General features: G+C 37.6%; 1 protein-coding gene across 1 annotated transcript; it reads right to left on the bottom strand.

The window, feature by feature from the left end:
- Nucleotides 1–3497: 3497 nt before the first annotated feature.
- On the bottom strand, nucleotides 3498–19822 carry APPL1 (adaptor protein, phosphotyrosine interacting with PH domain and leucine zipper 1). The gene is made up of 21 exons (XM_005422446.3): nucleotides 19726–19822; nucleotides 19153–19212; nucleotides 18365–18436; nucleotides 17510–17597; nucleotides 15909–15950; nucleotides 15051–15109; nucleotides 14457–14603; nucleotides 12994–13076; nucleotides 12733–12891; nucleotides 11795–11983; nucleotides 11276–11318; nucleotides 10605–10661; nucleotides 9991–10082; nucleotides 9236–9418; nucleotides 7279–7328; nucleotides 6726–6900; nucleotides 6586–6622; nucleotides 5427–5573; nucleotides 5199–5249; nucleotides 4755–4844; nucleotides 3498–4564 (listed from the first exon to the last, which is right to left on the bottom strand). The coding sequence occupies exons 1-21, from the start codon at nucleotides 19747–19749 to the stop codon at nucleotides 4415–4417; spliced, it is 1998 nt and encodes a 665-aa protein (XP_005422503.1). The 5' UTR covers nucleotides 19750–19822; the 3' UTR covers nucleotides 3498–4414.
- Nucleotides 19823–23800: the final 3978 nt, after the last annotated feature.

Here is a 23800-nt window from a genome sequence, read left to right as displayed (position 1 = left end):
ACACCATCATAAGAATTTGACCACTCCACTCTATTATAAAAATGACCAGAAAGGTTGTACAAAATCCTCGGCTTGCAATATAAACTTCATTAGGAATACAAGTGCATTCACAATGATACACTGACTTACTCTTGTCATGACAACTCAGATACCACTGTGGCAGGGAACAAAACACCAACTTAGTGCTTAATTAAAACAAGAAGCCTTGGGGACTAATTACCTTGCAAGAATTTTTTGTAGTATAGAGCAAGAGAAAGAATATAAAGTATCAGCTTTTGCTGTTACACTAGACAATATCTCTACTAAATTCACTAAGCAGTGGCAGTTTTCTTTCTCTAGGTGAACTATTTCCTTAATAATAAGAGACTATATTGTAGCATAGTTTTCACCATTGGCTTGTCCCAAATGCTGTGCAACTAGTTAATCAGTATTTACCTTAAGCAGAGACAGAATTTACCCTAAACAGTCAAATTTATTTCTTTATATCCATGTATGTCAATTACAGCTTCATAAACAGCAGCAGCTGTTTGACAGTTTTCAGCTCTGGGTTTACATCCACATAAAGTGGAAATCTGACAGCCCTTTAGAAGGGGAATGTTTCTTAACTCTGAAATATTACTTTACTGTTAGACAGTAAATTGTCTTGATACAATTTCCAACTCAGATTAAGGAAGTAAGACTATGACATGCAGCTGACTTTTGACTACCTGATCATATCCAGTTAGATATGTTTTAGTAGTACATGACTTTATCCTTGCCCTCTGGTTTGGACTTGGCCAAATCTAGCAGCGAGCACAGAGGAGTGCCAGCTACCATCTGTACTGCAATAAAATGCATACCCATAAACACACCTGATATATTTGGATATTCATGCCATTACATACATAAAGAATGTATGTAGTTTAAACAGCTGACAGCAAGACTGGCTTGGTCTGCAGTGTGTGGATCTACACAGTGTAATGAGCTTCATATCCTCTTACTTAAGGGATAACTGGCAGTAATTATGAGGCTGCAATTAGCAACAGACCTGAACAACACTGCCAATTCAGTACCTACCTGAAGACACTTCAAAATCATGGATTTGAAAGAATATTTTCAGGAGTGACCAAAGTAATAGTAGATGCACATGAAGCAAACTACAGCTTCAGCCAAAGGTGCTTGAAAGATCAGTTTGTGAATAAAAGGCAGTAGGAAATAATAAACAGGAGAGTTTCTCCTGTCAATTAGTAAATGAAACCATCTAGCAGTTTAGTTACAATAACAAAATACTCTGGTGGTGAAATTCTACCACAGCAGTTCCTAGCAGACCATGAGGGTGTTCCTACTAACAGTTATATACTCTCATGGACAATACCAAGCATCATTCTGTTTTTTTTTCAACAAAGTTGTTTTCTAATGAAGTAGTTCTAAACTTTATAGGAAGAAAGGTCACGTATGAAACCTCAGCATCTGTTTTTGCCTTGAGAAAGTTCTAATTACAACCTACGGGATCCTCCCTAGGCAAAGCTCAGTCATTCTCACCCCCTGCTAACTCAATTGCCATTCCTGTCTGACTTCCCCAGCTCTGCTGACATCCCTTTCCTCCTGCAGCTTTTATCATTACCCCAGATGCTTTTATACTTTCTTGCTCATTTTACACCAGGGAAACTCCCCTAAATGAGCAAACAAGCAACCCCTACATTTCATTCATGCATTTCAATGTTTTAGTGGTTAAGATGAGAATCATCCAACATAAGTGAAATGTATTTCACTCCTACTGTGTCTGTTTTAGAAAGCTACATTTAATGGCATATATGGAAAGCCTGAAAAGCAAATGGAGTAATTCCAATATTTATTGCTAAATCCAAAAAATCCCATTTGACAGTAAATTCACCTGCCAACTTCATTAGCCTTTCTTCCTCATCTTTGCAGATTTATGTCTATGAGTAATGGTAGTTTTTGCAAAAAATACAGTAATTCCATCTTCTGACGTTTCTTCAATAAGGCTAATGCAGAACAGGCTGCACATCAGAAATGCTTTTTCATGAGAGTGCTTGTCTATTATCTGTCCTCCCTCTGGAGCCTGGGCTACTGCAGCTCTAGTGCTTAACACAATTAGTTCTTCTCTGACAAGCTGAGGACTGGATTCTAGACACTAGAGATCACTGATTCCATAAGCTCCCTGTGCTGTTTCCAAACTGCTTCATCCTCAGTAAATACTTGAGAAACATACAAGTAAGACACAGCAACCTTGAGCCACCCTGTGATATTATTTGATAGAAAACAAATATCAGTAAATAAAAACAAACAAACACAAACTGGAATAATTTGCAGAGACAAACTGCCTCGCCACTCTCTGTAAGCCTTGATTTAAGCACAAAAAGGGAAAAAAATGGATTTGGTGCCTCTCTGTACATTTTTGTTGGCAAGAATAAAAATAGCCTCTTAAAAATGGGAGCTGAGAATGGAAGCCTAGATATGAAATAAAAATGCCACTGTCTTTCACAATAAGCCTCAGGTTGGTGTGGTCCATATGGCACTGTGCCAGCTAAATCCAGCCACAGGGCAATACTATGTGACCTAACTGGGCAACAGCAAAAGCAGATATTTCTACAACTGACTGGCTACTCTGGGGATGAAAATCACACTGGAAGAGGATTTGGTTACTAACTCAGGAAGAGAACCTGGCAGCTCTCTGTTCCTCAGCCTCCTCCCCTCCTTTTTCAAGGCAGAGCCCTTTGGTGGCTGCTCAAATCCCTGTGGTGTAAAACCCCTGCTGTGGTATGAAACTTCTGCCCAAACTTCTGCAGCTCCAGCTCCTTTGCTCCTGCCCAAGCACTGCTGCCTTTCTCTCCTGTCACAGGAGCTGAGGCCACCAACTCCTGCACACAAAGTCACATCTTCAGCACCAAGGGCAGGAGGAGGCTTTGGCCAATGCAGGGCACTCCCAGGAGTCAGAAAAGCCCTCTGTGCACCTACAGCCATCCAGCAGACACGACCTGAGATTCCTCACTGACTTCCTCAGCACTGAACAGCTCCAGCTGGGAAGGGCTGGGCCACCACCAGCTGCTGAGGAGATACTCTGAAAATTGCTTCCATTCCTGAACACCAGAAATGCCCTGCAATGAACTGTAAATCACTCATAACTGTTATATTATAACTTGGAATATAAGTATATTCTCTTCTCTCTACATATCCTGTTATTTTCATGCCACTATTAGAGAGCTATCTTCTGTTCCTCTGGATTTTAATATTTATAGTAATTAGTGCAAAAATAAATATTTCTCTTCAAACAAGATTTCTCTTCTGGTTCAAAAGGTGAATGCACATCTAATACTATACAAAATAAATATTACACAGGGTATGGAATATGGAGTGCAGATTACAAGCTGTAAACAGACATCACTTTGAAAAATGCTTTCTAGAACTGACTCTAGGATGTAGGATTGGTATCACCTCTTACTTCAGAACTGGTAAATTCTGTTTGCAAAATCATAAAAAGACTAAAGAGCCTCAACTTATTTCCAGTAGATGTAGTATTAGCAGCAAGGCATTTACATATGCAGAAGACTTTCATATGGTGGAATTAAAGATGTTCCTGCAACTCTAAGCATGTTTTATAAAAATGAACTCAAAGGTTTACAGCTTTTTATTCCAAGTACTGGGGAAAAACCAAGAACATGGCACTTGTGCTACAAGGCTATATACATGACTCTTATCATTTGATGAGGAATGCTTTTCCTCATGCAACGAAGTTCAACTGCATCTCATCAGCTCTTATCTAGGTCTGACAGTATCTTTTTCTCCTGTTGAAATCAGTTTTTTTGGCATTGAATTCACCAAAAAAAAAAAATAAAAGACATCAAGACAGTATCATACTGTGCAAAGTGAAACAAAAAAGATCCTTCTGTTTAGAACTATTGCACATCTCACTGATGTTAAAGGGGATCCTTCTTTCTAAATCTAAGAACAGGTATGTGCAACAAACTGGGTAAAGCTTAGCACTGTCTTATTTGGACATCCACTTTCGTTTCCAGCAAGGTGTTCTCCCTGCTGCAGTGTAAAGAACAAATTTCAGTGTTACTGCTGAAGGCCAGTAGGTTTTCAGTTTTGCTTCCAAAGCAGTCAATTGCACAGAACTAAGTGGGGAAAACACCCACATTTTTTCCCATACTGCAGAGAAGCCTTGAGAAAACATATGTTTGTAACCAGCATGGCAGCATCACCTGCTTAATCTGGCATACAAGAGAAATTATACTGACAGGAAATAGGAATCACTTAACTGAGGAAGAAAAATCAAGGCATAATAGGGTCTATATATTGTGAAGTCTTTTCTATAACATGACAGACCCTCCACCTACATTTCACCTCTTGTAGAACTTGTGCCATTTCACCAGATATATTAATGATTCCAATTTTAATGAAGCAGGCAACCTTAGGCTTCAGATTCTCTCTTCTTCTTTCCATCTTCTCCTAAATCACTGTCTTCTGACTGGCTGCTGCTAAGGACTACAAACTGTCCTTCTGTGCTGCTCTGGTTGGATCTGCTGGAAGCTGCTATCAACCGGCTCTGCTCTTCCAAGTCCTACATTGAGAAGAGGGGTTGGGAAATCAGAAAAAGAGTATTACCCTTAAAGCCATCTGCAATGGACACAGAATCCCATTATTACAATTTCTAAATGATCTACAGTACTATCAGTGGACAGCTTTGGACAAAACTGCAAAAGAAACTAAGTAGAAAAAACCTAATATTAAGAAATAATGGCAAGAGGTACCTTCTCAATTTGCTTTTGTTTATTCAGTTCTTTTTGTTGTTTCTCTTTGACTCTATCTATTTCCTTCTGCTTTTCTGAGGCTTTTCGATCCTAAAGAGCAAAAATGTAAATAAAGTCAGTAACAACAGCCTGAGATGTTTGGGACACTACTGATTGATATGAGCTTGGTCAAGACTGTGACTTCACTGTTTTGAATATTCTGCTTTTAAAGGACTGGTATGGTTGTTAAAAGTAGCAAAGTGAATCCTATATTGAATATTGTTCTACAGTAGATATTGGTCAGTCTTTTCATTTGAATTTAAATTCTAGGAAAAAAGACCCTTAAAATATACAACACTATTGCTGCATCTAGAGGCATCTTGCAGAATACAACTTATTACACATATTTAAATATACCCCCTTCCTTCCACTCCCCAGCATCCTTTGCCCCAAAAAGATTCTTACCAGTTCTGCATGTAAAGCTATCTGTTTGGCCAATCCAACAGAGTCACAAATCTAAACACAAAACAGATGGAAATAATTAAAAATGCCTTTAAATTTCAGCCAGCATCCCAAATTAAATACAACAGTACATTAAAGCATTTGCAGGCACTTAAAATGACAGGTTTGAATGGATCTAGCATCTTGGAATCCATATTCACAAGTGATACAAGTCACAACCATCACCAATACCTTTTCCCCTTCATTATTTGATTCAAATATATAGCAGATGGAGGTCTGGCGGCTGTCCACTCTCCCTCCTGAGGTTCTGAGCACAAATCCAAACAGGCGCTTGTTCTCCTGGTGTGTGGCATACAGCACTACATTGGGCAAAGGGAACTGCCAAAAGGATCAGACAGGGAGAGATTAAAACTGATTCCAAAGATTTGCCACACGAGGTTTCAACACACTGCACAATAATTAATGCACACCCACAGCACAAGAAGTTACCTGACCAAATGCAATTACAAAGCACAAACGGATTAGACAGCAAAGACTAAATTATTCCAAAGACAAGCAAATGTCAAAAAACACACTCCATGTAAGAAAAAGGGACTACATTTGCAGTGTGAGTCAGTCATCTTCCTAAAAGTGAAGGGAAGTTTTATTTTGTTTTAATCATTCATTATAGTTACATTTGTTACTAAGCTTTCAATATTTAGTTTCACGTAAAGGCACTACAAAAACCCTTTACTGCAATTAGCTCAGTTCTCCTAATTATATAAGCAAGAAAAAAAAAACCCAACCCATACCCTCATTAGTTTGTTACAAGAAAACTGTTTTGCATTCTTATTCCTAAAAGAGGTTGGACTTCAAATTATCTTTTTAAGACTCATCAAACAATAAACTTAAAAATTCTGAGAGTCCCTACCACAGCTGCTATGAACTGAAAGGATAAGTTTTCCTGGAATTAGATGTGTGCATTTAGTATATGGGACATACCCTCACTTGATGTACCTCTTGTAGAAGGTGACAGCTTTGGAGCATTTTTGAACTTAATGTCAAAACATTAAAAACAAAACCCCAAAACAAAACAGACAAACCAAACAGCAAACAAACCCTCTTGGACTTCAGAACTAATGTGACTCCATCATTAATCTTCTCCCTCTACTATTTTACCCTCTCAGATCCCAGGGAGAAAGGAGTCTCAAAAGCCAATTTGACCTATTGAAATCACTCCCCTAAACCTGATTTGCAAGTGTTTCTAAATGTCTGCACTGGTGTCCTAATAACACTGGAAATTTGGCTGGAAATCTCATGCTATCAGTGATTTTTGCTATGATCTAATAATATTTTCAAAGTAAAAGAATTACATTGCTGGGTATTTATCTTAAAATGGAAAGTTACTTACTCGTAGTCTTGTAACTTGTGTCTGTGGATCAATTAACCTAAAAATTTGTTTTTAAAGACAAACCAGAAAGTAAATTTTACCAAAGTGAAAGAAGATCATTCTGTAAATAAACATCAGTAGAAGTCAGGAAGCAAACTTACTTTAAACAGTCACAAGTGACTAACAAGTGTGACTCTGTCATCCTGAAGACGTTGTGGATGGCGCGAGCTGCGAGTATCTGACGCATTGTTTCATAAACAACGTCTGGGCTTTCATCACACCTCACTTCCATAGAGCCAAGAAATCTCACAATAAATAACTGATGAAGAATTGAATCTAAGAAAAAAAAAGTATTGATAAAAAAACAAACTCCATTTTGGGTTTCCCATTCAAAACCAAAGGTGGATTGCAGTCAGGAAAACTCCAAGCTCCTCCTAACTTGGAAAGAGATTGTTCCTATGTAATAATTAGGGGTGCAGTTACTACACAGCACATCACACATCTTCGCATTTGGTTAATGATACAAAAATGCAATGAATCATTTTTACAGTGGATTTTCAGACAGTAGTTTGATTTAACTTATCAAATACCTTGCAACGTAATTAAGCATTTTTAAATTGTTGTTAAATTAGAAGAGAGAAGCTAGAGATGAAAACAAAACTCTAACTGTCAAAACTTATTTTTATTTTGCATTGAAGTGACGTTTTGTTTTACCTTCTGTTTCAGGTTTTGAGCCTCCAGATTCACCGAAAGGATTTGTGCGTCTAACAAAAAATGAAAACATTAAAGCAGGAGTCAGATTACAGGAACCACTCGTGGACAGTGCAGTAGTCTCATGCTGTGTCAAATACCAACACGTAGTGAGTTCACAAATTTGTCATCTGGAGGAATAATGTATCGTGAACCAATTCTAGAAGCAATTCTATCAGGAGTGAGGCATAACTTGCTGTATTTGAGGGCCCACATCATGGGGAAAATACCAGATATTCTTGTCCTATTGCTGCCACAGAAGGTCTTGCTCACTTGGTAATGTTTGAGAAGGTATAGTTTTAGGGAATGAAATTTCACAAAACAGCTTCAGGAAGCACAGCCAAAAACCAGCCCCTTTCAGTACTCCATAAGAGCACCCACTTCTCATCACTGTCAAGGTGTTGAATTACTTACTCAAGAGAAGCCCCTGAGTATGTTTCAAATGCAGCTTTCTCAAACATCACTGGGGTTTTACTCCTAGAGTCAAGAGAAATGTGGCTATTTCTGGCTCTCAGAGACAGAATTACTATCAGTTACAGAGAAAAGTGAAAATACTCTAGGCTTCCAAGTCTGCATTTTTCAAAAACAGTAAAGGAATAAGCACAGGAAATGGGAACATTTTATTTAAAATATGTAGAGGAAATGACCCTTTCGCTCTGGATGATTGGTAGCTGAAAAGCTATTGGTAAGGGGTCAATACAGTTCAAATTAGGTTTTTTTATGGGATTAATCAAAGTGTTACCTCAATAGTTAGTGTTCTAAAAACAAATCTCAAAACTCTGAGGAAAAAAGTGTTCAGTTACACATACTGACTGCCAGTTTATTTTATCAATGGTCAGAAATGTTTTAACTAAGAGATGTCTGGTTTAAAATATTAAATTTTTCTAGATTGAAGCCAAGATGGCATTGTTACAATGTTTAGATAACATGGACTCAATCAAGAACCATCTTATTAAAGGCTGACAGGAGTTCAGCTAAATCTTAAACTCTCCACTTCCTGCAATACAGTTCAAGTCTATTTTATATCAGCGTCTTCTGAAGGATCTAGTTGGCCACCTGCTTATCCTGCTATACCAACAATAAAAAGAAAACTGTGGAAAAAGGGAGAAATAGTTTTTTATATATAATTTCAACTCTTACATCTGTGAGATGCAGTTCAAAAATCAGATATTTTCCTAGAGGCAGGGGGATATAACACATTTTTGTGACAAGAATCACATAAATTAGTTTTCATCTCTTTGGCTGTTTTTTTTTATTGTTAGGAGCGGCTGGATCTGCAAATACATTTTATTCATATCTGAATTCTATAGATACAGCTCTAGAAATGCAGTGATGATTTACAGGTCTTTGGTTTTTAGTACATCTCCCACTCAAATATAATAATAAGTAGGAGAAAATGCTTTTATGTTTTGGATGAACTCTTAAGATGATTTTAAGTTGTCTGTATGTGGAATTACTCTAGAAGCCTAGACCATTTTCACTCACCTTTCAGCTTAAGAGGAGTCATCGTATGCCATCATCACCTGGAGGCAGGGCTACCAAATTTCTCTTGAGTTTCCAAGAGGAAATAACCCAAGCTGCTGGGTGAGCAAGCAATAGGAAAGGAAAATACTTTGTGAAACCAAAAGTTTAAAATAAATCAATAAATAAAAGCACTGGCTGTTAAAGCAAGAAAAGCTGCTGCAAAATAGAGAACTACACCTTGACTCTAGTGATGTAATTAAGCCTTTTTGTACAATTCCAACTAACAGTTTAACAAATTTTTTTGCTCCAATGGCCACTGCAAAATTTGTGACATCAGTCAGGAAAAAGGCAATGTGTGTGCTGGAGCTGCATCTTAAATGTGGTTTTCTTGTTTGTTGGTTTTTGAATTAATAACATTAACTTTAGGGATTTTTTTCCTTCTCTCTACATTTCCTACCTGCCCGATTGCCCTGATGACTTTGCTTGGCCAGGCAGATCTTCACTGACTGGAGATATGATGTCAAACTGGATGGGAGTGTCAGGGGCCACGAGGGAATCCAAGGAAAGTGCTGAGAGAGCTGCTGAGTCAGACCCCAGGGACCCTGTGCTGCTGGTACGAGCTGCAGGAGGACGAGATTGCCTGCAACAAAACCAGAAAGGCACAGTTAGGGTATGTGAGCTCAGGTTGGCTGATAATGAATTCAACCACAGGGGACACCAATACAATATTTGAGAACTGAGATGTAAAACAAAACAAAAACTAAAAACCTGCAGGTTGGGGTATAGCAAACAAATCTATGTTTTGTTTTTCAAATTTAAGTTAAAGTTACTACTTCCATTAATAATTGCATCAGATTGATTTAACATCAATATATAATCATGTATTAAGTATAATAAAATCTGAGGTCTGCTTCCAGGAATTGGACACATGAAGAAAAATCTCATCATGAAATCACACAACAAAACAGCTGTGATGAAACCAACCAAAGAGTCCACCAGCTGGCATTAGGATTACTTGTGACAATGGATTCTCAGCAGTGCTTCAGCAGTGAAAGGTGTGTTCAGGAGATTTTCCTCTGACCTATCAAACATTTGGTTCTGATCACAAAAATATCTGTAGGCTTGTAAGGCTTTTTTTTTTCCCCCTGTAACTTTATCCAGGATTTTCTTTTTCTATGTGCACCTCAAATGGCCTCTGGTTGCTTCACTTACACAGCTGGCCTCAGGCTCTCGTGCCTCTGCTGAAAGGAAGGGGAAGGAGTGACAGCCTCCAGAGCTGACTGGTTCACACGGGCAGCAGTCTCCTGCAGAGGTGGCAAACAAGAACTCAAAACACTTTTGTCAAAAGAAACTTTCAGATTTTATTTATCTGTAACTGGGAGAAGTTACAAACTTAACCCTGCATGAGAATCTTGCATTCTTAAATTTTCACCAACACAACTCGAGCATTTTCTTCCAGCTTTTTTTCACACACTTAACCTGATGTTAACTTTCTCAATTTAAATGAACACATTGGCCTTAAAATACTGCAAATGTTAATAAAAGGCAGCAATAGAGAAAAGCTCCAATGATAATGCTGGCAAAATAAGCAAATGTAGCCAGGAAAACAAAAATAAAAATCTCATTTGAGAAATGCAGCCCTCAACTGAACTAAAAACCATGAAGACACACTTCATATACAGATCCATGCTCTGTTATAAAACAGTTTTTAGTGGGCCAATTCCCCTAATTTAGTAAGCAAAAATATTATATAAGTTTTTATCAATATGAATTTGCTCTATAAATATAAATATTAACATATTACTCATAAATTTTAGTAGAGTTACCTCAGGGTTTTCACTTAGATATATCTGCTTAGATATGTTGTTTATAGTGCATATCCACTGAAAAAGAGGAAGGAAAAAGAAAACAAATTAATCTGTTATGTTTCCCAAACAAACTTGATTGAATACCTGAGTTGCTGTTTCAGCACTTTTTCTACTTTCTTTGTAAATTCAGGGAGCCAAATATTCTGCACACCCAGCTTGTCATTAAATTCACTGCCACCTGCATAATGCACCTTACCCTTTTAGATTTTCCTCAAAAAAATTATTTTAGTCATACTAAAACTAAAGAAAGCTTAAATCACAACTCCAAAGAACTTAAAAAAAAACTCATCAGGATTCTCTGTTCTTTATTCTGTGATGCAGATGACATTGTTTTCTCAAGACATTATAAAAATTCAATTTGGCTTTTGTGGAATTTGTTCATTTCTTGCATCTGCAAGCTAGAATCTGCTTTCTCTCTCTGCTCTGGAAAACTATTTGCTCCTGTTCCTGGCTTTTCAACTTTTATCTGAATGAGGAAACTAACAGGAACACTAAGATGGTGTTACAAAGATAATTTATCAATAAGTAGAAACAGAAAAAAAAATGCAGTGTCCAGCTATGGTTAGGAATGCATTCTTTCTGTGCAGCAGAAAATCACTGGGCTCCATGCACACCTCCTATAAGCTTACCTCTTCATAATCTTTTTTACTTTCTGCCTGTAAGATTGAAGACCTGAAAGAGAAGAATGGAAAACACAGTTTTTTGTATTTAAAATGCCTGACTAATACAGTCAGCCAAGAAATTACATTTTCATATTTACACACTGAACAACAAGTTATGAAAGGCTGAAGATTGCTTGTGCTGAAAGCAGACAACATTTAATTAGGATGGGGAGGAACCTAAGCTTTCCTTTCAACAGGAAACAGAAAAGCAACACAATTCTAATTGTGTCCATGTAATACTTAAGTATTCACAAAATGCAATAACATGTGATTGTTAACTAATTACCATAATCTTATTTTGAAATACTACTCAGCTACATTATAGAGTTAATAAACAAAAATCCAGTTCACACTGTTAAAAGATTTTGCTTCTAAATATCCACAGAATATATCAAGTTAACATCTGGCCAAAGGCAGACCATCTTCCTTTCCCTAATCAGTGAGTCCAGTGTTTCTTAGAGGAAGCAGCAGTGTAAGAGCACTCACTTTTTGCCATCAAAGGACGTTATCTGAAAGCAGTACCGCCTGTCCTCACAGTCCACAGCCATCACAGAGCAATTGTCTATGTCCATCACAAGTCCCCCAGCCACATCTCCTCTTGCCTGGCTCATCAGATTTCCACCTTGAGTGAAGTAAAACTGTCTCTCCCAACTGGAGGACACCAGCCCTGTCTTACTAAAAGATAAAAACAAGTCCTCAGTTAGCCTCCCTTTTTGCCCAGACACTCTATAATATTAGCTGCTGTAATTGTGTTCTAATACAGAAATTAATGCCACATACAATAAGTTTTTTGCTTTAGCTGTTGTTGTAAAAGTAATCAACTTTTTTTTTAATTCCTTGGAGCTTATTATATAAACTACAGTAAAAAATTTAAATGTTACAATTTATTTTAGTAGCTCTGAAAAACAGCTGTTGGACTTTCTTAGAGGCACAGCTCCCTCCTGTGGACAATGAGCCACTGCTGCATGGAATCCAGAAGCTCCTTCCAAGGGCATTTTGGTTAACAGTGTTTTGCCTTTTTTAGATCAAAATTACAATGTTTTATTAGTAATTTGAATCCCAAAGCTTTAACAGACACTTCCAGAACAATCCTGATGGATGGAATCTTGTTACTTCCCAGTTAGGATGCACAGAAATTACACTCTCAAACCTTTTTTTTTAAACTGTGAAAATTCAGGCAAAATTAGACTAAAATCAGGATAATTATGCTTTGCATCTGAATGACATTATGTCAGTGTAACAATGAATTTAATACTAACTAGGTGAAGAAGTCCAAAGAAATAAACAGAATAGCTCTTATGTGACTTATTCAACTAAATACATAAAACCAGCATAGCTAACATCTTAAAAATTTTTCCAGGTACTTTAGCTTTCCTTTCCCAAAATGAAATACTCTGGAATTTTTAATAACAAGTTACTCTTACTTTCTTGCATTGAGATAGCCAGCTTTCCTTGTTAGATTCCTATGGGCAGGAAATTTGGTAGGATCGGGATCAGGCAAATACAGTGGATCACTGGCTACTTCCAAGTCCTCTATAGTTTGTTGCATGTTTTCCACTTCACAATCCATCTCCCTGCGAACACTAAGATAAAAAATGTGTTATTAACAAAGATAATTTATGAATAGTAGAAACAGAAAAAAAATAATCTTCATAAAAGTTCAAAATTCAATAAAGCCAACTTACTTCTGTACACTTGTACCAATATTGGTCAAAAATTCTTCCAGTTGCTCAGTAAGATTTTCTGAACCCATTTTAAAAAAGCTTATCTTTAAAGAGAAAAGGAGGAAAAGGGAGAATTTAGTCATTAATAAAACTACACTAACAATTAACAGATGAAGTCATAGGAGGTTAGAGTTTCTCAGAAATCTGTTTTCATCCCTCATTCCCACCAAAGCCTCTTCCTAAAAGCAGCAGAATGTGTGTTTGAAGGCTGCTGCTGGCACTGCAGTGACATTTGTGTCACAAGGACGTGAACAGAGGTTTTCCTGAAGGAAATACAGAAACACAGAGGAAACACTCCCAGGGTCCCTCTGTCCTTTTTCAATGCCACCATTCTGCTAGCTGTTGTCATGGGGGGGGGCATTTGGAGCACATAGGAGAGAACCTGGGAAGATTTGTCCAGAGCCATACACAGGGAAGTAACAATATATATTTTTATGTATTTTAAGCCCAGGGTACTCCATAGTAGGCCAGAAAATCTGCCACAGCTACACTGAGGTTAGAACAGGAAGTCCTGGGACATGGCCCTGCCCCTCTGTTTCAGCAAAAAGCTCCACCTAAGAACAGGTTGCATTTACTTTACTGCACAAAACATGCAGAACTTGGCTCTTAAATACAAGCTGCAAAGTTTCAAATGAAAACAAGAGTTCTTGACTTTGGAAAGCTTTCAGACAGTGTGCAGAAGTTGATTTCTACTCAGGTCACTGTAGCAGTGCCAGATGCTGGAAAGCTTGACTTGCAAAAAACCCCAAAGCTCATGTGTAATAACAGACTTCCAAAACCAGAAATTAATTCTGTCCAAATAACTTTATTATGGTTGTACTTTCTGATGCACCCATCTTCAAGTAAACCAATAATGAATTTAATAATATTAAGCAAAACCAAAGCAGAAAGTTTTTTAGCATTCTGGCTCTTCCATAGCCTTGAGTGGCAACAGAAGTTTTGTGGCTTTTGGTGAGTATTTCATTTCAGAAGAGCTACCATAGGAATGAGTTTAACTGTCTCCATGTTATTTGCTGAGAAGATTCACTTCTATGTGCACTTGCATAAAAGCTCTAATCAGTTCTTCCATTTAGTGGAACCAAGTGCCCAGCAGTGAAAATCTAGGCATTACATCAAATATAGCCATCTGAGTTTTAGGGGAAAATGAACCATTATATTTGTCACCAAACTTTGCTAAAAGACCCTCTGATGGCAGTGAGGGCGTCTCATGAAGAGATCCCTGCAGTGAGTGGGCAATGAGCAGTGCTAACTGCCAGCACCATCAGGGCACAGCTGTGGCAGCCCAGAGACATGGATGGATGATTCTTTTTCTCCATTTCCTTCCTTGGACTGCAGAAGAGGGCTTGCAATGGATTTCAGTACATCAGCCTTCATGAAGGACTTTTATTTCTTTGAGACCTACAGCTTTCAGAATCTGAAATTACCTGAGCTTGCATGTATCCCAGCAAGGGTTCTAGCAGAGAAATTTTCTTTTTGTACTGGAGAGTATTTAATGCACAGAAATAATGCATCATAGTCTGATGCTGTTTTTTCCTTGAAGTATATACATCTTCTGTAACTTCAGCCTTGATCTGAAGAGACACAGGCAAGGGGAGAGAAAAAAGGAATGTTTGAGACTGGCATTGATCACATGCCCTGTGGACAGCTTTATAGCCATCATGGAAAAGCCCACAGTCATGTTCTACCCTCTATCACCAGGTGCTGCATATTTTACTATTCTACTTCCCTAATTTAAACATGAGATGTGTGAAAAACAAATACAAATACCTGGAAAGTGTGGTTATTTCTTCACAAAAACAAACTGAATATGACATCACAATATTATTCCTAAAGCACTGTCAGTGTTACAGGACAGGCATGTATTGGAGAAACCTGCTTTGCTGTCTAGACTGCTAAAAGCTATCAAATGTCACACAGAATCTGCCATACATTGTGTTCCATCATAAATATATATATGAAATGAAAATTATTTCTTAGCTTCTTTAAAAATCTTTATATTAAGATTTTGGTTTACAAACCTTTTCATTTTCCTTTCTTTTTGACAACCGACTGTATCTGGTAATGGCAGCATCATGGTCTAAGCAATCAAGAGAGAATTTATGATCATTTTCACAAATTAATGACTTATGAAACAGAGCAGAAAACCTTTTACATCACAGTGTTACACAGACAGCTGAATGCAAAGTTCTGTCATATTAGCACCTTTAGGAATAGTTCTTGTCTGTTTATAATCACTTCACAGCAACAAATAGTTGGGCTGAAGAAAAATTCTAACCAGATGCAAATGTTGCCAAATTGTGACAAAGTTCCCTAAACATCCACTATTTTTCAAAGAGGAACTGTCCATTAAGTAGAGAAATTTTACATTATGAAAACCTGTATCTAATATTTTTTGCATCTAAAACAATGATACAGTTTTCACTGAGAGAAGTAGAATATTATTTAAATAATAAATTCTCTATATGGATATATTAGAGGCAGCTAAAAAATAACTTCTGATAATAGGGAAGAGAACTATGCAATTCATTTTAGGAAGGTAATTTTTTTTTTATTGATCAGGTCCTGTCTTTAAGAAATGAGCTACCACCTTACTCTTTTTGTAATTTTGGTGGCATAATCCTACATTATTTAATAATCATACAAACACTTATGGTTTTGTAAAAAACCCTTTCAATTTGCCTTAATGCTTCAGTACACAGAGCAGAGATTTACAGGTGAACCAGGAAAGTTGAGTGCCTAAGTATCACTCAGAAAAATTACACCTTAATTAGTTACTTTAAGACTACAGGGTTAACTCCACTAGTTAAGGACAAATAATAATCTACAATAACACTGCTGTATTGTAATATTGATAAGATTAAGTACTTAACACTTACCATTGCTTGCAATTTGGAAAACTTCTTTTAGAGTTAATATCTCTAGAAAAACAACAGATCACAATTTCAGTAAGTTGTTATTAGTGTAAAATTCATGTATTACAGTTTCTCATGTAACCTTGACCTTACAGTCATCTCAATGTCACCTTGTACCATACTGAGCTACCAGCACAGGCACTCCATGGCCAGGCAAGTCTGCTCCTGCCTGGGGCCTGAGGATCATTTCTGTGCTTACCAAAAAAAACCCCAAAAAACTGTATTGTGATACTGTAAGGAGGAATTCCTTTTCAAAAATCTTTGAAAATCATCACCAATGCAAACGTGTCTCCTGCAGTTCCAGTCTGGGCTCTGGTTTGAGCTGAGGAAATGCAAGCATGGGAGATGGGCACTGTCAAAGCCCAACACTCCTCCTAGCTAAAATCAGCTGGGTTCCAGCTAGTTATTGCCTCACTGTGCCAGGAACAGGAACCAGCACAATACCTTACACTTGTTCTGATCTTGGCTGTGGTTTGTGCCATATTGCAATACAAACCAGCAGAGAACCATAATCAACTTTATGATAATGCAAATTAAAAAAAAAACTTCCCAGGAAGTGCCTGTGAAGCCCATAAAGAAGTGGAGGGTCAATACAAACTGCATCAGCTGGTGGCTAAATCTTGCACTGGGAAAATGTAATTTGCAATTATTGCCTCAGGGATGCCTCTTCAGTAAGTACTAACAGATTTTTCAGGTCCTGAGAAGCAATATCAGCCTTGGAATAGTCATGATCCCTTGCTCAAAAAAAACCCCAACCAAACCATAATCTTTTCAATCCATAATTTTGCTGTGACCTATTGCCAAAGAAGTATTTTCCAAAATTCATGAAGAGTTAGAAGACTTATGAAAGACTTGTAATTTTTATTTCAATTTAGACTTTAGATATTCATGTCTTAGGCACACCCACTCTAGAATGTTCACAATAGGGATATTTAAGTTACTTGGGGTTTAACTCCTAATTTCTACTTGGAAGCTCATTTGCCACAGTAGTCTGTTCACTCCAGTATCTTGAATAAAATTTATCATCATCACACAGATGTTATTTTATCCAGGCACAAGTACAATTATTACAAAAATAAGAAGCTGGAAGCACCTTATGTCTGCACATTAGAAGTCACCTGTGCTACAAGCAGAATTGAATAACCATATTACTAAATCTCAATATGGTAAATTCTACAACTTTGGCACTTTGCCTTTTGAACTTAGTCCAGCAATTATACAGATGTCACGATCTGATATACAAATCTTTCCTGAAAATGCAAATTATCTGAAAATTATTCTTTCCTAATGTTTTTGAGTAGCTGTTAATTGTTCATCTTGAATAGAAGTGCTTCCCTAATATAAGTAATATTTTTGTTGCAACAATAACAATGTTAAGTCCAACTGTAAGACTCTCATGAATAGAAATAACTTACTTTGCTTTTTAAATGGGGAGATGAATACTTTTGAGAGCTGAAAAATAAGTGGTGTATTCTATTTAGTGAAACAAGAGCTATGAAGATTAAATGCTATGTTTTTATTGTTGCTGCTGTTGGAAAAAAACAGTATTTGGTCAAGTCCTCTACCTTTTAGATCCCTTTCTTTAAACTGGGTAATAGGAAACATCATTGCATCTGCAAGCTGAGTTGAAAGGACTGCATGGCAAGAGCTGAGCTGAAAAAGACAAAAGAAGAAAATCTTAGGAAAGCAGTGCTGAGACCAAATCAAATCACAATCAATGTCACTCAAAGACAACATGTACAACTCAAACACATTTTTGCATGTTCCTTTTTTTGCAGCTACTTTTTTCTACGTTCCAGATCTCATCATCAATTTTTTACAGAAAACCTTTAGTTTAGTTTTTTTCTGAACTTTTCCAAGCTACTGGATCATGTTCAAAACCAGCCTCATCCATCCTGACTAGTTTGTTTATTTCTCCAGTTTCCCTCCAGCTACGTCACAGCCCATCTTTCACAGCTCACAGAGGTAGAACAAAATGTGATCCTCCTCCTAAAATGCTGTTTAAGTGAGGAGAGGGATCACAACAAAAATCCTGATTCAGCTCTTTATGGTGCTCAGTTGTGTGTCCTGTGAGTCAGTATCCAAGAGAGACAGCAGGAGGGTCCTGTGGCAGTCAGGTACCTGAAATCAGGCAATACAGACACCCTCGTGTACAGAGCTGCTAACTGCCACTGTGAAATGGTTCTGGCTCCATCTCTAGTAGTTCAACTATGTTTTTTTCAGCAATGTATCCTCATTTTGCTGAATTTGTTCTTTATGTCAAGGTTATGCAACTTTAAATAGATGCTGCAATATACAATTAATTGTTACCTTGTTGACAAATGAATGTCATTTCTGTACCTCCTGGCTTAAAAAAAGGAGTAATTAGGTAGTTAAAGTCTGTACCTGACAGCATTAGGAAAGCACATACAAGGACTTACCTCATCAATCACTTTTGCAAATTGCTGCAGAGTGGAAGTCATGACTTCATCATCTCCCCCAAGTGGAAAACGCTGAGAAGGCAAAAAGAGTTTTGTTGTTTCCAGTGCCATTCACAAAACTGGATTAATTATCTCTATGAGTGTATCAGGTATTCCATTATTTTAAATTATTACACAGTTAAGATATACTGAAGCAGTTCATCTCATTAGGTGGAAAAGGAGGATAGGGACCAGCAGCCTCTTAAAATAAGAAAATTTTTGTTTTTAACATTTTTAACCTCAGAAAAGGGGACCAAGCAGCAAAGCTACAGAGAACCCTTCGTAGTACAGGTTATGAGGGAAGAAAGTTATGGATTCCAGTCTGTGCTTTCAGAGATGGAATTATGCTCACAGAGCAAATCATGGTTGTAATTTGGAGATTGCAATGCAATCTCTTCTCTTTGGGACTATTGATATTTAAGCACTTAAGGGTAAACAGGTTTATAAATTAAAACCAAACAGAACTATCCTAAGCAATTCTCAAAAAAACTAATCCAAAAGTAAAATATTTCAAAAGTTATTAATATTCTTCATGGTAAGAGGAAGTTCATTCTGGTTTAGTTGGAAGAACTAAAATAAAGACAGTAGATTACTTTGGCAACAATTTAAACCACCAACCACAGCAGTTCCTTTTATCAGGAACCCAAATTCATTCTACACTGTGCTCTGGGAGATAAAATACCACAGAAATACACAGTATTTTGAGCACAGTATCTGACCACACACAGACAACATGATTTATGCAGTACCTGTTTCTCATATTCCTTCAGAAGCTTTGAAGTCAGATGAGTTGCTGCACTTAATTCATTCTGATTAAAAAAAAGGGAAACATGAAAATCAATAAAAGTCAAACAGGTAAAGTATATCTAAATTAAAAACACAGACAATCTCAAATTTTTAGAAAAACATGCAAAATAGATTCTGTATCTGGCATAAAAGTGGAGTTATTTCTAGATGAGTGAAACATGAATATATTGTGGGTAAAAAATCACCTCCCACTTGATACATACCATTATACGCACCGAGATCATTTTAGTGTGTGCAACATTTTAGAAACACTTGGGAAATACATTAGAGTTACTTAGAGAACAGAGAATATAATTTCACTTATAGAAAGAACATAAGAAATTCTGTTGTAAAATGAATCATAAGAATTTAGTCTTAGCACTCCCTAACATAAGAAAAGCAATCATTAATTCTTACTTGATTTCACTTCTACATTTAAAGCATGTGGAAGTTAAAGAAAAGCATGTGGAAGTTAAAGAAACATGAAATGTGGTTCCAAAGCTTAATAATGCATTCAAGAATTTTATTAACCCTACCTGAGCATCATATATTCTGTGCATGGCTTGAAACAACTGATTGATGTAATTGGATATTGCAGCAGCATCTTCTTCAAATACTCCCAGCAAAGAGCGGGTCTGCAACAATCAAACAGCCAAAACACAACCATGGCATGTTAGAAGAATTTAAATATAATGAATTTCAGAGTTAAATAGCATTATTTCAGGTTTCATTACTGAAAATTCTATAAACCCTCCAGTACTGTTTAAAGGAATGATACCTGTTGCATGCCAAAGAATCTCACAGATAGCCAAGCTCAGCCTTCCTCCTCCTGTCAGCCTCTCTCCAGGTTGATACATTTTCACAAAGGAAAGTGCCAGGAGAGATGGACAACTTTTAAATACAGAAACTGTGGGCAACTACTGGGCTCACTATGGTACATCCCTAAGGAGAAGGGTGAAGATTACTGGTATTAAACAGCTTGCCAGGTATACTAATTTCCTTTGCAGTGAGATCCAAATAAAGGCTGTGACTGTCTCATACTGTCCAACCTGAACACAGACAGCTGCTGGTTGTGCTTGGACCTATGATTTACCTGTGGAATACCCATCAATTCTGTGATCAAAAGGTTGAGGAACTACACCAAACCACAACAAACAATACAACCTGCACCTGACTGTCCTCAACATAGAGATTTCTCACCACTGAAAGGGAGAGAAAAGATCTGTCCGTACCCAGCTTGTCAGTCTGTCTGTTCTTTAGCTGGTGTCACCCACAAACCTGATGACTCCTGTGTCCAACTGCACAGTGTGCATCACTATGGTGCTTAACAACCTCCACCTCAAAAACCAACCTCTTTTATCACTGGCCACCTATTAGACTAAAACTGATCTCCATCTAAGCCCAACTAGCCAGGCAGTTTCTCCACTCAGGTCACAGTCCATACCTCTCCCTTTTGGCCAGAAGAATGCTGCCAGACCATGTCAGAGTCCTTGCATAAGCCAGGGTGACTGACATCCCCTGCACTCCCTCCTGCCCAAGGGACTGACTCCATAACAAGGCAATCAGGTTGCTCAGGTGTAATTTGCCTGTAAGCTTAAATGAGATGCTGACTGCATGTTCTTGCATCCTTTTTGCACTTGGAAGCAAGGTTATTTCTCCTCACCATGAGGATTTTGAATGGCTTCCTTCCACCAAAAATCCCAAAGGGGGAAAAGCAGAGGATGTACCAGTAACTCTGCACAGCCACACTGACTTTTCTTAAAACATTGCTTGGGATGCTTCTTTGTAGAAGCAGGAGCAGTGCTTGCAAGAGCCACAAAGGAAATACTTTGGCAATGTTTTAGCAAAAGGACCGTGCTTTCTTTCTAGGTTTACACCAAAATTAATGACCAGGCAGAAAATTAAAAGAATCATAAGCACATAATTGTTTTTTTCCCCAAATTATGATTGCTAAACACTTGGAATTGGAAATTCTGTGTTTTGGTCTTCCCTAGACTGTCTTGAAATTACTGAAGTCTTTAGTCCATCTCCCCTTGAAGCATGAAAGGTATTTTTCAGCTATTTCTGATGATTTGCTTTTAATGATAATCAAAGAGGACATATTAAACCCACATAAAGTATATTATTTAATAATTCCTTCTGACATAAGATTCTTTTATCTAAGTTGCATTAGATGCCTGACTCTATCACAACTACTGTCATGCTATATAATGTCTAAAAAATATTTAAATATTAAAAAATATAATCAAACCCCATAATCAGCAAAAAAATAGCTTTAATGCTGGTTCTAGTTTACAAATCAAGTGGAAAGAGGTGGAGGAGAACTCAAATTTTTGCCAGGTGTGGCAACATGTGTCATCCTAACAGCCTTGACTCTCCCATTAAGGTAGACAAAGACTTAAAAATGCAAAAGAAAAAATTACATGGTACTATAACCATTGAATTACATACCCATGACCTTTAAACCTGAACATAAATAAACCTGAGCTTGTAATTTCAAAGGAGTATTATGTAAGGTTTCTGGATTATATTGACTCTTTAAAACTGAACATGGAAAAAAAATATCTTTTTGTTTTACTTTAAAAATGTCTGTTATTGATGTTCAACCATCAAAACAACATCATATGATATTGATGGAAAGAAATTAACCTGAACCTGTAAATAAGTTATGGCAGACTTCCGCTTACCAGAAAATGAGAGCAACTGTTTACTTATGTTTCTAGTAAAATTCTGCATCCTCTTCCATTTTCTTTAGGTTTCTTTCAATCCGTGTTTGTGAGCAAGCAAGCAAGCAGGAAAGGACCAGGGAGAAGCTGCACAAAGAAGCCTCTCATTAGAAGTGAGTGTTAAACCTTCCATGCCATCAGATGGAGGCCACTGCAGGTGACAGGAGACAGAGCCTGTGCCACCAGTCTCTTGGGTTTTTTGTTGTGCAATGCTTGGGGAATGCAAATCAGTGTGAGCAGAAAGTCTCTCTAAACACACACTGAGTGTGTGTGTGTGTGTGTGTGTGTGTGTGTGTGTGTGTGTGTGTGTGTGTGTAATTTATGTCCTAGGTTAATAAATAAATTGCTCTGTTTTGCATAGCAAAAGACTGTGTAAACTTGGCCTTTGCTTTAGGCCTGACAAGCACAGTGGTTAGATTTTGCTCCTGTGACAACAGGAAATGAATGGGTTTGACATTTTTGAAAAGCCTTTCCTTCCTCAGACACAGAATAAGTTTGATATGATGTTTATATACCTACAGTCAGTGTCTGAAACTCAAACTGCAGGCCATGGTGCAGCACTAAACAACCCCCCAGGCTGGTGGGCTGTGCAATATTCAGCATGAATGTACCCAAGGCATGGCAGCTCCTCCAGAGAGAGGCTTCTGCTTTCTTCAAGCAACATTTGCTGCCATTTCCACTGCACTGATTTCGAAGTAACAGAAATTAACTATTTCTGTAATTAACTGTAACAAATGGACTAACCTAACAGAACACTGAGTCCTTACTAGAGGACCCAGCTCTCAGAATTCATCTGAAAAATTGACTGAAAGATGTAAATTTTCTACCTACAAAAGGCAACATTGACAAATATTTTCTACAAAAGACAATATTGACAAATCCAATTACTCAAGCATCTCAAACGCATTGGGCTGAATCTGTCTTTGCTTGTCTGTACCACAATTAACCTCACATGGAAGATTCTGGAACTACAATTGCATTCCAATAAGTAACATTTTTTTCATGTGCTTCCCAAACGTCCTCAGATGGTCCTAAACTCATGTTACATTTGCCATTTCCTATAAATATGAGTAGTTCTGACTTCCTTGTAGTAAGAAAAGACCTTCAAGAGATAGTTTTTTAAAATCAGTATTATTACAAGACTTTCAGAATTGTTTCCTCTTCATGAGATGACAGGTTTGGCTCCCGGACCAGAACCCACATTAGAGGTGAGATCTCATCTCACATTCAGCATTTGACCTATTTGGGGCACTGTCCTTAGGAAATCAATTATTCCTTTTCTGCATGGCCTTCTTTTGCCTTTTTAAAGTCGTCCTTCCACTTCATATAGAATTGTTAAAGGAACTGTCATTTTAGGGGCTAAATTTCCCTTTTTAACAAGTGAAAGTTTCTCTTCCTATGACCAAGGAATTAGAACTACCAATACACATGCTATTGCAATATAGAACAAACTGCTCCCTATGTAAACCATGCACCAGAACAAGGATCTAAATTCAAAAGGCAGTCATAAAAGAAAATACACTGCAAACTTTCTCCAACATCTATGAAATACAGTACAAGGACTTGCTGCTGCCGACAAGAGAAACCAGAGACACTGAATAAAGCATTTCCTACTTTAGAAAGAAACTCCAGCGCACTACAGAGCATCGCTGTCACAGATCAGGGAGCGGCGATGCAAGAGCAGGGTCGGAGCACGGAGAGCACCATGTGCTCCCCACCCGCGCTCCGCACTGACCATGGCCGTGATAACCTCACCCAGCCCCGCTGCTCCCACGGCTCTGTTAAACCTTAACGCGCCTTGGTGAAAAACAAAGAGGAAAAATAGTTTGAGGAGGCAACGCGGGTTTTGTGGTCAGGACGTGTCCAAAACCGAGCCTGAGTGCGA

The sequence above is a fragment of the Geospiza fortis genome, unplaced genomic scaffold, assembly GCF_000277835.1.
Source record: "Geospiza fortis unplaced genomic scaffold, GeoFor_1.0 scaffold78, whole genome shotgun sequence".
NCBI classification, from domain to species: Eukaryota; Metazoa; Chordata; class Aves; order Passeriformes; family Thraupidae; genus Geospiza; species Geospiza fortis.
Note: the sequence above shows the minus strand (reverse complement) of the source record. Positions and strands in the feature narration are given on the sequence as shown.